Source organism: Lonchura striata, chromosome 20 (assembly GCF_050655825.1).
Source record: "Lonchura striata isolate lonStrDom1 chromosome 20, ASM5065582v1, whole genome shotgun sequence".
Lineage (NCBI taxonomy): Eukaryota > Metazoa > Chordata > Aves > Passeriformes > Estrildidae > Lonchura > Lonchura striata.
This window is the reverse complement of record NC_140722.1, coordinates 9733043-9747690: the sequence shown is the minus strand read 5'-3', so window position 1 is coordinate 9747690 and position 14648 is coordinate 9733043. Positions and strand designations below refer to the sequence as shown.

Below are 14648 nucleotides of genomic sequence, written 5' to 3'. Positions count from 1 at the left end.
CAGTCACAGCTTGGTAAGGGGGAAATGAAAAAAAAAAAATCACTGGAAAAAGGAGAAATTATGAAAAAAAGTCTAAACATCCCAGGAGCCTTGTGGGCATGTACAAAGATTTTTTAATCAGTATTAGAAACTGTATAAATGGTGGGGGGAAATTCATTAGCATGAAGCTGGTAGAGCAACAATTTGGACTGAATAAAACAAATATTCCAGTTTGAGGCCTCCTCCCCTCAGATCCATCAATCACCTTCGCTGTGTGTGAGGCACAAGTTTTCACATGAAAATCTTGCTTTTAGTGAAGACTTGTTGGACATATCATCTTAAAGGTTAAATACAACAACATCCATTTGAATATGTATTTTTACATTCAAATATAAATGTTTCTGCAGATAGTAAGGCTATTTTGTTTTCAAAGACTTCTTTTAGCAGGAAAGATGAATGGGAAAATTACTTTTCTGAAAGCATTTTTTTTTTTTAAGGATAAAGCTTTGGGCTTCTAGAAAATTCTATTTTTTAATGTTTGAACTAGCTGAGTGGGAAAAGGTAAGCTTTCAATATTCCTTCTACTTACATTTCTCTAGTGAAGATTACTCAGAGCAGCTTAAATAAAAATCAAGAGATTTGTCACATATTAGCTTTTAGAGAGGCAAATATATTTAGGAAAAAAAATATTTGAGGCTAAGCTTACTGCATTTAAAAATCACCTACTATTTCCACATGGAAACTTACATTCTGGCAAATATTTATACCTGCCTTGGGCTCTAGTGGTCTCAGTGCAAGGAGAAAATACAGCCCAGCTCATGGCCTTGCAGCCCAGACCTCAGAATGCCCTAAATTGGGAAATTTTGCGAGTACATATTCTTCATTGCATGAGCTTCAGATATGGTTTTACTTAGGGAGAGAACTTGATGAGAACTATCTTGCTGTGTGACTGAGGGCTGGGTTTGACTCCTGCTCCTTTTACTTGGAAAATCAGAACTGAGTTCTTATTTTTTGGAGTATGAGTCCTATGGTTGTAGTATTTCAACCAATTTTTCCCTCCTTGGTCAGTGGAGTGGCACCAGGAGGAAACAGAGATCTCTGTGTTCATCAGCTACAAAACTCTTCATTCTTACTTTGCCCACTGAAATAAACTTAATTTCATTGTCCAAAGAGCTGCAGAGGCTCCTTTGTTTGTGTGTGGATGGTGTCATCCTTTAGGAAGTGGATTGTTCACTTTATATTGGCTTTGTGGGTAAATATTCCACCTTTTACGTTTGAAGACAGCCTGATAAAATATGAGATATTTTAAAAAGATACAATTTAGTTTTCTAGCACCTTGAAGAAGACTGAAAATAGGAAATAAGCTTGCTGAAGGAACTGATGGTTATTGATGACTGAATGAACATCCCCTTTTTTTTTCCCCTCTGGCTTGAAGGCAAATCAGAGCACACCCAGAGCAGCAAACCCTTGCGAATATGATTTAGCAGGCTGCACTGCTAAGTGAGAAATGCCGTCATATAACTGGCATGAAAGGGGTTTGACATTAAGCAAATGAAAAAAATTCCAGAGAAAGCGGCATTTTGGTGAATCCTAACCTAGGCGAGTACTGGGGAGACTCTTTGGAAGAATACATAGGTCCTTTGGTTGGATACTTCTTATGCCGGGGAGTTGAAGGGGGTGGGGGACCCACAATCATATCTATCCTGGCAAAGTAAATAAGAAAAAAGACACCAGCAAAATGCATAATGAAGCAACACGTAGAGAAAAGTTGGTCAGAGAAAAGTCGCAGAAAGAAACAATTGACAAACAGAATGACAGGGAGAGAAAGAGAGAGAAATTGAAAATATATTCCGCTGGAAACAGAAGGCTCTCGCCTACCACCTGGTTGTTGGTGAAAAACCAGAGTCTTACCCACCTCAGGGTAAGAGTTGGAGATTTAGGCACCACTGCATCATCATTAGGAGTTCCCCCCGCCCCAGATATAACAGGCACCGTGCTTTACCCTCTGGAATATATTTGCATATGTGTGGCAATATCCCATTGAGGTGGCTGGATATGAAACAACATATATTCATCCTCCTTTCAGTTCCAGTGCTAGAGAACACATCCTCAGCTATTCAGGGAAGCATGAGCTGCTGGGAGTCGGCGAGGAACGCTGCAGGACTGGATAACTCAATGAATGGGAGACATCCATGGTTGGCAAGGTGTCAGGATGGAACACGAGACAATGTGAACACAACACTGAAAAGAGCACATTGCAGACACAGTGACAGAGGCTTTACTGATTAAAGAGGAAAGTACAAGTAAACACCCCAGAAACGTGCTTGGATGCAGCTTTAATCCACCAAAGTCCTGGCTAGGGGAGGTCAGAGCTGGGCTGGCAGGCAGAACACGGGGCTCTGACTGATGAAGGAAAGGGACATTAAAATATCTGTTCTCAAGGTGCCCCGTGACTTCCTCCCTGCAATCCACCACATGGTGCAGGGTCCAACACTGGCCATGGCCCTGTGCACAGGGGGCCCTCCCAGTTGTACTGGGCAGGTACGTCCCAGCCATGGGACCTGTTGGTGCCCAAAGGGTGGCCCCAAAGGGGTCTGCTCCCTTCACCATCACTGATCTCCTGCTCAGTGGGGACAGTGAAACCAGTGAAGCTGCCTGGTAGTCTGGTCCTCCTGGCTTCCCTGTGGGAGGATGGATGGTGGCCTTGTCCAGCCCCTGAACCTAATCCTCACAGCCCCAGACTTACAGCTAAGAGGAGAATCCAGTTTGGTCTTTGAAAGCTGCAATTCCTTACCCCAACCTCCCCCCAAAAAAGCAGACAACCACACTGCTTTGTCTTTGCAGCACATGCCCCAGAAGGACTGGGAGACCCGGATGGGTGGTGAGGCAATCTGCCACAGCCTCAGGGTGCTGGAGATCAGCAGAGATCCCACCTGGAGCCAGCAGAGATGACAACCCCGATGCCCAGGACCCACTGTGGAGGTGGCCTCGAGGCCTCTCGTTTCAGGTTACTAAAGTTAGGAAATCTCAATCTTCTCCCCTTCCTCTTCTCCCTCTATATTCAGCTACACATCTTAGATCTATGATCACTGAATTTGTACAGAACAGGAGTGAGAGGCTCACAGAGAGGAAATTCTCCAGGATATTTTGGTCTCCATTGCAAGGGAGAATGTTCCTTCTGGGAAAAGCACAGTGTGCAGCAGGGCTGAGAAAGTTACCTCTGCATCTTGAACATCAAAAATAGCAGAGTTAAAATGGCCTCTGAGAGATTCATGGCAGAGCAGAGATTCGTCTTTTTCCCAAGACAATTTTCCTACTTCATTCCCGAGGTTCATGTCAGCTGTTTGCATACACAAACACTTATTTTTTTCTTCACATTTGCTAACTCTACCAGGGACTTTAATGGGTCTGAAATTAAAGGAAAATTTCTAGGGGAAGCTGGGCTGCCACAGCCATCAAGGGAAGTAATTTAATTCTGCAAGTGTAAAAGAAAATGGTGTATTTTTTTGACTGGAGATTGCCCATGGCCAAGCCCTGCCACACTTCTGGGTGTCCTTCAAGCTCTGCAGAACTGAAGTTACTTCTGCTGAGCCAACACAACCGGGGGTGTTGGAGGCTTGGGGTCTACTTTTCCCATCAGGGCTGAGAGAAGAGTGGCCAGACTAAAAGATTAAACTTTGATCCTCTGTTCAAAGAATCAAGTTTCTGTGTTTGAGGGTTTTTTTTCTTCCAGGGGAAACATGAAAAACATGGAACCTTCTCGGTCCCGTTTGTCCCTTTTGCACATTCCTTCTCCTATTAAAATGAACACATCTTGCCCTAAAATCTGAGCACAGAAGCTGAAAGCAGCTCAGCTAAACTCCACCTACGTCGGTGGGCTTGGATGAGAAACTCCCATCTGCATGGATTTTGAGCAGACTGTGCCATCCGAGGAGGGATTCCTCCTGAAGCAGCTTAGCATCCCAACGGTGGGAGAGAGCTGCTGCCTCCTCACTGCTCTCTGTGTCTGTGGCAGCAGGGCCACAGCCAGGACATCACATTTTGTCTTATTTCACTCCCAGAAAGGTACCAAATTACCCACATGAGCCTTAACCCTGGGGCACCAAACCTTTGCACCCTGCCAGGAGGACCATGGAGACACCCCCCTGCCTTTCCTATGGGATGTGCCATATTGCCAAAAGCTCCCAAAATAAAGCAGGAGGATGAGCCATGATTTTTATATGTCCTGAGAAGAGCAGTAAGGGAGTTTTAGGGCAGTCCCTGTCCTGCTTATCCCTCTGGGTTCCAGCCATAAGCACTGACGTCTTCCACAGGGATTTGTCTTAAAAAGGAAAAGAGTAAGCTGTAGCTGCAAAGGGAAGTGTCTCTCTCCTGGCAATACCTCCACAGGGAACAAAAAGCAGTGGAAAATGAAGCAAAGAGAGGGGTCTCTTGCCTGGCCTGAAGGTTTTTAATCCGGGAGAGCATGTCCAGGTGCCCAGCTGAGTACTGCTCGATGACGTCCATCACGTCGTAGGGCCGAAGGCTCTCCTTAAACTTGCGCTTGGAGACCAGAAACCTCATAATGCTGCAGGAGACAGAGAGCAAAATCCTAACTCAGTCCCTGGGTGCAGCCTGACCTGCTTAATGGTGGATAAAAAACACTGCAGGGAACTGCTTTGGAAGGAAAATGGAATAAATCCCAACCCTGTGGGTTTGGGAGAGGATGCAGCAAGAGGAGAGAGGAAGGGGATTGCGGGGGCTGGTGGCTGAAGCCCTGTCTGCGCCAGGGGGTCCCTGATGCCCCTTGGACTGTCATCTGTGCATGTGCTCTCTGCACCACTTTTAGAAATGTCAGCATTACGTTCAGAGCTGGTGAGAGCTGTCATTTGGACGCATCCCTGTGGGGGATTTTCCTGTTTCTCCATTTATTCCTTCCCTAAGCAAAAACTGCCCTTCCTGGCAAAATTGCCTGTAAAGCAGGGCAGGCCACCCAGGGGAAAAGCAGCCTGCAGCACTCACATGTCAGCATTTGCCAGCACTTCCCAGGCTTTATATTTCCCATTTTTCTCTATAATTAATTTTTCTGGACTTCTTCCCCCCTCTCCCTCTCTTACCACACTGCCCTGATGCTGACTTTCAGCCCTGGTGTCAAATCTTCTGTCACAAACTCGCAGTTGCAGCTTTTGTTCTCATCAGGAATGTCTTCTCCAGGGAGGCTTGCTTCTGGGTTTGGGACACAGAAGGAGAAACACAAAACATTACTGTTTCCTGTGCCAGTGCTGCACAAGGAAAGATGAGGCAGATCACAAACAGTGACCCCAGGGGAAGCAGCAGAGAAGCCTTTGCTGAGCATCCAGACAAGAGCATTTCCCAGGATGTGCTCAGGTGACATTCAGCAGTGCCAACTGCAGCTCTCACCCAACCCTATATCAGGGAATCCCAGTATTATTTGAATTGGAAAAACCCTCTAAGATCATCAAGTCCAACCATTCCCCCAGCAGGGCCAAGCCCAGCCACAAAACCATGTCCTCAAGTGCCACATCTGGATGTTTTTTAAATCCCTCCAAGAAGGTGACTCCACCACTGCCCTGTGCAGTCTATTTCAGGGCTTCACCACCCTTTCAGTGAAGAAATTTTTCCTAATATCCAACCTAACCCTCCCCAGCACACCTTGAGGTCATTTCCTCTTGTCCCAATGCTTGACTCCTTCTCCTTTTCCCATCCTTATGTACAGAAACACAAACATTATCATGGGTATCAGAAGGGGTTTTCTTGCTTCTTCTAATCATTATTGACCAGTTTTGGTTGGAAGGCACCTTTTAAAGGCCCTCTAGCCCAAGCCCCTGCAATGGGCAGGGACATCAACTTGATCAGGTCACTCAGGCTACTCCAAGCTAAAAGACTGGGAGGGGAAGGAGTCCCAACACCTTGGCTGGCAGCTCTGCCCTTCGTAGGTGGGGAGGGAGAGGATGTTGGGGCCAGCTGGGAATTGAGGGTCCAGCCCAAGCCCTCACCTTCCGAGTTCTGCCGCGACGCCGCTCCCTTGATGCGGAACGCTTGCCGGGCTCGGCTGCGGTCTCCGAAGCTCCAGCTCTTGGGCACTTTGCTCGGGCTGTCCTCGATGCTCTGGTCAGCACTGGGGGACCTCCTGATGCCCTGAGCCTGTGGAGAGCCTTTCCCTTTGGTGCCAGCACCGCGGGGACTGGAGAAGACACGATCTTTCAAACTGACCTTCTGACTGTTCAGAGAAACACGTTGAAACAAAGACAAAAAGGAGACAGCAGGAGGAGTCATTCTGGAAACCACGCAGTCCTTCCCCACCAGCCATTAGAAACCAAGAGCACTTCCAAGCAGCAGTGACACGTAGCTTTGCTGTTGGCTTTTCTTTTTTCTTTTTTTTTTTTTTTTCCAATATGTATTTTTATTTTTGTTTTAAAGAAAGCATTGTAGAAATGTTTCCGTCATCATGAGTGAAATGGGAATGGTTCGTAAGAGAGAGAAAATAATGAGGACTTAAACAGAAGCCCCTCATGGGATGCCAGGGCTGGCGGGACAGAATGACATTAACAATGAGGTTATGATTCCTTAAATCACTGATCGGCTCCGATCACGAGTTAGGAAGCTTTTCTTTCACAACTGCCTTCCAAAACACTATGGCTAATAAGAAAATACCAATTAAAAAAAAAACCCAAATCATCATCTTAAAGCTTTTGTTAAAACAATTCACTTCTGGTGCTCAGATCTGTCCTTTCCCTTTCTTCAGCTCCTGTACTTCCTCCCTCTTAAAACATGATCTGCCCCTTTATATATTCCAAAGAGTTCCTCTTACTCTTATGTTCCAGTTACATATTGAAACACATAAATACAAACACTGTGAAACTCCTTTGTATCCTATAAAAATACCATCTAAAAGCTATCTGCCATATCCCTCGAGGTCTGCTATGGCTGTCTTAAACATGGAAAACAACATTTTAAAACTCCAGAATAGAGCACTTTCATGCCTTTTTTCCTACGAGAATCCTTGTAATTATGGTTGGAAAAGAAGGTCTCTCCAGAAACAGAGATGGTCTCACTGGGAAATAGTGACCACCCAGCTCTAATTAGTTTCCAAATTCTGAAATTTGCATTTAAAGCCTTTCACCCAAATGAAGATGTTGAATTTTCATGTGAAAATTTAAGAACAAAGAAATTTTGTGAATCTTTATGAAACCACAAACGTTATAGAGACAGCACTGAGGAAAGCAGACTGCAAATACTTTTGGATCATTTCATATTTTCTTAATAGCAATCGATTAAACTCCACTGATTAGAGGTTGAACAACCAGTGCAAGATACTTGCACAAATAGCCATTATTGTACATATAGGTATTTAAAAACTGAGTGAAGACAGGGATTGAATTCCCAGCATTCTGTACCATTGCAGCAGCCACTTATCATTCTGCTGCCAACTCTCTGCCGCAATTTGCGGGAAGAACATTTCAGAAATTTTAACTTCTGCATCACCAACCAAAGACCTGCTTTTTTTTTTTTTTTGGCATGTCTTTCAGCAGCACCAACTTAAAAGTCAGAGCCCCACGGCCCTTCTTTGCCTTCAAAACTGGCACGAGGTTCTTCAATCAGAACGTGGCTGCTGGTTTTGAAGCAAAGCAAAACGCTGCTCCCTTTTCCCAGCTGCCGGCTGTTCCCTGCTGACAGGAGCAGACACCAGCTCCGGCCAGCCAAGGAAGAAGATGTGACTCGAGGACACTCAGGGAGCAGATTTGTCGACTAAGAAGGTGCTATTTTTACAAAGTCACTTTGCATTGCGAGACAACAAACATTTACAGGGAGAGAAAGGTGCTTAGGCAGCATTTTGCAGAGTTTTGTAGGGAGGGCATCCCCTGGGCTGCAGGGAAGGGTTGGCTGTGGCCACAAGCTCAGCAGCAATTTCACATTGAAAGATGGATTGGAGAGAAAATAGAATTTGCTCATGGCTAAATTAAAAAGGCAGAATTATTCCAATTAAAGATGAATTTTAATTTGGGTGAGTGCTAGGGATGGTGCCCATCTGCAGGGTCTGTCTGAAGGCCATGCGATCAGCAGAGCTGAAATCCAGGCCAAAGGTACAAATCCACACAGGAATCTGGGAACAAGCACATGCCTAAACACCTTTCTGGATGTAAGCCTTCATTACTACTGCCACCAAAACCATCGTCCATAATGAGCCAAAGGATTAAAGGAAATTCTCACTCTGAGTTTCTTGGATTAGAAACCAGATTGAAATTTCATCATGTGATTCTAAATAGGTCAACTGGATCTTCTTTCTTTATTTTTGTTGATTTTAAAGAATAATATTTTTGAATCCACTGTGTTTCAGTAGTACTATTACTTTGAATTACCATTTTAAAAAGTAAGTTTTATAAAAATGCTTTAGCAACACAGCAGTATTCAGGATTCAAAGTGATCTTTTTGTGCCCTTTCCTCTGCTGAATTTCTCCTATCACCAATCCCAGCATAAAACCAGTTGCCTTTCACTGAGTATGGCGGGGCCTTTTCTTTGGAGCCTCTTTTCCATTCCCACAACAAATGTGCTACAAATTTTTGCAGGAATAACAAAAAGCAAAAAAGAAATGGTTGAACTTGGCGAGGGATACGAGCAAAGAGTTTCAACTCTGAGAGCATGAGGAGCAACACATTAAAAAAATCTCATAGAAATCTGATGAACAATTAAGATCTGGGTAGGGTTTTGTTCCCAAGTATTCACTAAGGAAAAAACCCAACTCTTGATGTAACTTATTTGTTTTAACATAGACAACATGAGACACCATGAACAACTGATAGAATCCTTCCTTCTGCCATGCAATTCCCTCATTGGAAAAGACACCTGGAATCACATGCAAGTACAATCCCTGCAGAGGAGGATGCTGTTGGGGTCTGCAAGAGCTGGTAGGAAAAAAAATCCCAAAGAAATACAGACATACATAGGGATAGATGCTGTCAGCTAATCCAAGATCATGTTCTCACTCAACCAGAGTCATGCAGAGGGATGTAGAGTGCCTCAGAGAGGTGCTGTTGGGATGTCACTCCAGGATGGTAAATGAGCCTCAGCTGAGTGGGAGGTGTTGGTGACACAAAGGTGAGGACAGCAGGGACAGATGGACGCTCACAGTTGTGACAGTGGCACGAGCACGGGGCAGGAGCTCTGCTCGTGCCAGGGGAAGGAAGGGAAAGGGAACTGTGGCATTGCAACCAGAGGAAAAGATATGGGGAAGTTACAACAACCTGTAAAAGGCTGTGATTTAATTCTAGGTCCATTCCAAGTAGCATCCATGAAGACGGATCTGATAGCAAAAAATTACCTTTCCAGGCTGACTGTGGGGAAGGTTTATAAATGTTTGGGCTTGAATCTAACAAAGGATAGAAACTGAGCTGATTTCTGTTGCCAGTCAAAAACTGAGAGTCCATGCTGGAGAAACTGGATGATGTTCACTGCTTTAGTGGGCTTTGTATTTTGGTTAAGTCCAACTGCTCAGCACTCGGCAGAGAAATGGGCAAGTATTGACCTTCAAAATGAGCTGCCATCAGCCTCCTTTGGATGCCAGGGGTTTAAGCTCCTGTTTGAAATGCTCTGGTTTGGGGTTTATTCCAGTTCTCTATAGTATTAAATCAGCACTTAAAAAAAAAAAAGTGGACTCATTACATTTAGCAGTAATTTCAGATCAATAAAAAGTATCAGTTGTAGGGTCTTGTAATTGATTTTAAACTATGCTTGAGCCATTACTTCATTTTCTTCTCAGGTAGCCAGACTGAGCTGGACTAGCTCAGACTCAGATCCATCTCTGAATCCAAATTCAACCAGTATCAGTGATCATTCTTCTGAGAAGCTGTGGCCAGGAGAAAAAGGCTGTCTCCTGTTGGTAAATGAGGGTCTTTTTTCAAATCAAGAGTTTGTGCTGAGCTTGTGGCATATAGAACCACTCATTAAAACCAGGCAGGAGTGCCAGGAGTGAATGATGGCCTTTGTGACTATCACTGGGCTCCAGTCTGCCTGCTGCTGTGCGTAAGAGGCAGAAAACAATTACTGGAGACATGAAGGAAAGGAAAATAAAACTGTGTATGCAAAAGTTGCCACAACTGAAACAAAAAACAAGAGAGGGCCAGTAATTACAGAAAAAAAAACATTGCTAAAGGGTGAATTCAGCATAGAAAATGCAATTTCTAGTAGCAGAGAAACCTGGGCGTAAGGAAAACAAAACATCAGCCAGTGATCCTGTCATGGTGAGTAATCCCTCTCCTTTTCCTCATCCATAACCACGGCGCTAGACTTGGATGGGAGCCACTGATGCTGTGATGGCAAAGACTGGAGCTGCACCATCCCTGCAGCCACCACACAAGCACAGAAAAGCAGAGGGCCTCGGATGAGTGAAGGGACAGTGGAGCCATACTCACGTCTGTAACCTTTGCTGTCCTGCAGCATTCTGATATAATCACCTATCTCTTCCTAATTCCCAGCCCTCTTCTCCCAGGGTGATGTTGAGTGCTGTCAGACACCACATCAGCCACAGCCTGCATCTTCTCCCAGCCCTTTGCTGCTTCACAGCTCACCTCTTCTGCATTTCAGGAGCAAAGCAAAGCAGCCAGGCTGCACCTCCGAGCTGGCTGAACATTTCCAAACCAGCCTTTAAGGAACCTGCTCCACCCAGAGCCACAGGCCACTCAAGAGCTCTGCAAACACCTTTCCTTCACTGCCCTGGGTGCTCTTCCCACTGTGAGGTGCCCTCGGCTCTGAGTATGCCAGGAAAGTCTCTTACGAAGCAGAATATGATAGAGCTGATAATCTGGCTTGGTGTAGTTACATTACTGTCTAAAAATGAATGTGTTATTGCATTTATTGACTAAAGTTCATTGGTTTAGTACATTAAGAAACCACAGCTTCTAAGGAGTTTCCTATTAATTTACCTACATTGAGTTTTCCATGATTGCCTCATCGTGTGCTGTTATTTCATTATGTGCATCCTAGATGGAGGCTTTTAGCACTCAGCCTGAGCTGCATCAAAGTGCTGGCATCTGCCCCAAGAGTTTGTGCAGTGGGGATTGGTGGCAGACACCCAAGGGTCCAGAGAAACAAGACATCTGAATTATTTTTACATCCCTTCCCAGTTAACCCACAGTTCTACTAAAGCACAGGATGTATAACACTCCATTCAGGAAGGATGCAGGTTATAAAGATGCTCTTGTAGCTACTCCAAAGTTCAAGGCTCCTTTTTGACTGGAAGAACCACAGCCTGTCATCTTCTTTTCAGACTCTCCAACAGATTAAGAAGATATTGAGGTAACACTTTGCTTTATCCTCCCTTTCCCTTGCAGAACTCAAGATGGGGGAGATGAAATGAAGACCACAGTGGGAAGGAATTCAGTAGAAAACAGAAAAAAATTACACTGGCTTTAGCAATTAAAAATCCATGCCTAGGAAGACATGCAAGGAAGACATTGAGATCAGAGTGGCTGATTTTCCAGAAAACAGAACTAGACACGAACAGATGAGAGGACAGATTATGAATAGCACTGCTCATTTTCATCTCTGCCAAAAACAACCTCACTGTTAAGCAACTGAGAGGAGGCTTTCTCTGGGGAGGAGTCCCTGCTCACACTACACCTCCACACATAAAACAACCTCACCTGGCAAATAGAAGCACCACAGAAGTCAGGATCATTTTTTCCAGCTAGACTATTGAGCAAATCTTTGCCATTTGTCTTGAAATGCTGTCTGTGCAACTGATGATCACCCAATATTTACCCACAATTTTCAAGGCTAACCTTCAAGGAAGGCCATAGCACCACCAAGTATGCAGCAGGAGGCTGACTCAGAAGTTCAGGCTTTTTATCCATATGTAAAGGATTTCCTACCACGGAGAAACTGCTTTTTATGAATCCTAGATCATGCCCCGCTCCTCTTTGTTACCCATTCAGAGATGGGATTTACCACTCTACTGAGCACCTGGTACACACAAACCTCAGCCATGAGCACTACCCTCTAGACTGACAGAGAATAAAAAGAGCCAGCAGGTCAAAAAGTAGCAAGAAAAGAAAAGATACACGTTGAAACAATTAATGAAGAAAATCAGAGATACATATACTGTTAGAGCTGCAGTTTTGTACTTTCAAAGCTGTAGCTTGTTGGCTTTCTGAGGGATACAGAGACTGGTGATTTTGAGAATTAAAACGGACTCCAAAAAAGAGCATGCAAAGATCCGAGTTCACAAACATGCGGCATCACTCAGTGCCCTGCCACTCCTGGGCTGTCCACCTGCCTGGCTGTGGGGCGAGGAGCTGGGGGTCCCCTGCCAGCATTCACAGCATGCAAACTCTGGGCAGTGGGAGATCAAGAAGGTGCATGTTTGCTGCTGAGGAGCAGGGGTGGGGACAGAGACTCTTCCAGTGCAGGTGTGGAAGGATTTATGCGCAAGTAAGATAAGATCTATGTGTCTGTGTATATGGCGGTGTGTGCACTAAGGGATGCTGGTTGGGAAGTCCCTGAAAACACCTAGCAGTTGTCGGCTGGATGAAAAAGATGCAAACCCTGCTCGTACAAAGCCCTGAGCTAAAGCTGTCTGTCCCCCTCGGGGTCTAGAAACAGAACCATTCACAAGGCCAATGTCAACGCTCAGGGCAGCCCGTGTCCCCTACGTCTGGTGGGACGGGCTGAGATTAGTCCTTCTCTAGCTGCGTAGTAGAGGTGCTAGATAGGCAAGCTGTGGCTTCCAAAGGCCACCAGGCTAGGAAAGGTCAATTTGTCATGGTCAGAGAGCCAAAGGAATGGTGACTGAGCAGAGGCAGGAAGCTGGTACTTCTCATGCTACTAACTGGACATTGCTGTACAGTGCAAGTCAATTTGCAAGGATTCCCTGGACCTTGAGGAGGGATGGAGCAATAGGGAGGAAGGGATCTTAAAAAAAAAAAAAAAATAAAATTTTTCATTTTTTCTTTATTTATTTATTTTAATTTTCCATTGTTTATTTGACTTCATTTCCTGGCCTCCTCCCTTGCTGAGCAGACACTGGCTTGGCTAGCCCAGCCCAAATTCCCCATCCTCATCCCTTCATGTGCTCTGCACAACTGGCAGCCAGGGAAGGCTCTAATTTCGGGGCGGGCGTCGGGGAGGCTCTTCCACCTTTTTTTTACTCATCTAGTACCTCTATTAAGCAGAGAAGTGATCAGAACGGGTGGTAGCAGGGTAGAGGGAGAATGAGCCGTGCAGCTTTTGATTAGTTTCGTGCGACGCATTTCCCGTGGTACCTAGAGTTTCCTGAGCAGCATCCGCATAGTGACTCTCTGCACGGTTTGCTTTTACTGGAAATGAGGGGAGAGTAAAAATTAGACCTGGAAGCAAATGCCAGACAGGAAACTTTTGATTATGGACTCTGGGTTTAAAAGACAGGTGTTTTGAGGGCCGGGTTCATGACAGGATTGTTCTGTTTGAGTGTTCAGTGAGGGAAAAAAAAAAAAGTAATTCAAAAATCAAGAGGGCTTCTGAAATTTGTTTCATTGTGGTCAGTAAATTTAATTATTAGACATGAGGCATTCTGCTCATTGAGTTGGTGGTGTCAGTTTATCTACAATTAACTGCCGGAAGATCTTTCATCTGTATTGGAAACAAAAAAATACTCTGTTCTTCCTCTAAATATATAAAAAAGTAAGTTTTTTTCAAATTGTGTAAACCATGGAAAGCCAAAACTTTAACTTGTTTTGTCAAGTAATATCCAAAAAGCTCAAATTTATGTATTCTTTTTTTCAAAAAAACTCCACTCACAAAGAGAGCTAGTTAATATGTGAATTATTTGACATGGAAAATATATTATATTAAACCTGGCATTGAAAAAAACAAAAATAGATAAAAACAGGGTGTGGTGCAGTCCCTTATGGGAAGGGAGTTGAACATCTGTGTTCACACATCTGGTTTTCATAATGATTTTCAGACAGGCCCTACCACTTCTGGGGAATTGCTGACTTTGAGGAGGCACCACCACAGCTCCATCCCAAATGGCTGCTCAGGCACTGCCCTGCCAGGAGATCCCACCAGGACCAGGGTCCTCCACGCCATGGAGCAGCCCTCTACCTGTGGAAGGGGAATGACGTGGCCCCATCACCCCACCAGGCCACCAACCACCAGCAGGCAGCTCTTGCCAAATTCATGGGCAGACTGAAAGGCTGAAGGGCATCAAATCCCAGTCTTATTTTACACTTGAGTTGGGTAATCAGAGGAGCTCATGGGCACAGCACCCCATGCAAGCTCAGCTGACACCACCCTCGGCATCCTGGGGACTCCTCAGATGTCCACAACGGGACCCTGCACCCCCAGGGGCCGCTGGTGCTACCAGGGCTGTCCTGGAGCTGGCGTGGGAGTGGGATATTGAGCATGCAGAGCCTCAGGGAGACACATGGGTTTCTCTCCTCTCAGTCTCCTCTGCAGTCCCTCCAGAAAGATGCAGCTCCCTCCGTGCAAATAATCCGCTCCCCTAAAGGCAACTGATTATTTCCAGATTACTGTCAGTCCCAGCATGAGTCTCTGACACCAGTTAAATTGGTTCGAAGGCCAAACACCAGCCCAGGCTCATGTGGCCCATGGGGTTCCCATGATTGACCCTGGTTTCCACGGGCAGTAGAGGTTTGGGACACCTTGGACATCCTTGGCTGGATGAGCAGGGGCC

The 14648-nt window shown here is 45.2% G+C and overlaps 1 protein-coding gene across 19 annotated transcripts in view; it reads right to left on the bottom strand.

Annotated features, from left to right (window-relative positions):
• KCNQ2 (potassium voltage-gated channel subfamily Q member 2) overlaps positions 1-14648 on the bottom strand; it is a 72868-nt gene that overhangs the window by 15380 nt on the left and 42840 nt on the right. For 5 of the 19 annotated variants that reach the window (XM_021527265.3, XM_021527267.3, XM_085558213.1 and 2 more), the window contains 5 exons: positions 13237-13290; positions 5976-6199; positions 5076-5184; positions 4415-4546; positions 1575-1682 (listed from right to left, as the gene is read on the bottom strand). In XM_021527265.3, coding sequence (XP_021382940.1) covers positions 1575-1682; positions 4415-4546; positions 5076-5184; positions 5976-6199; positions 13237-13290 — 627 coding nt within the window. The remainder of the gene's footprint in view (positions 1-1574; positions 1683-4414; positions 4547-5075; positions 5185-5975; positions 6200-13236; positions 13291-14648) is intronic. The other 14 variants (XM_021527270.3, XM_021527272.3, XM_021527273.3 and 11 more) reach the window with 7 other exon arrangements.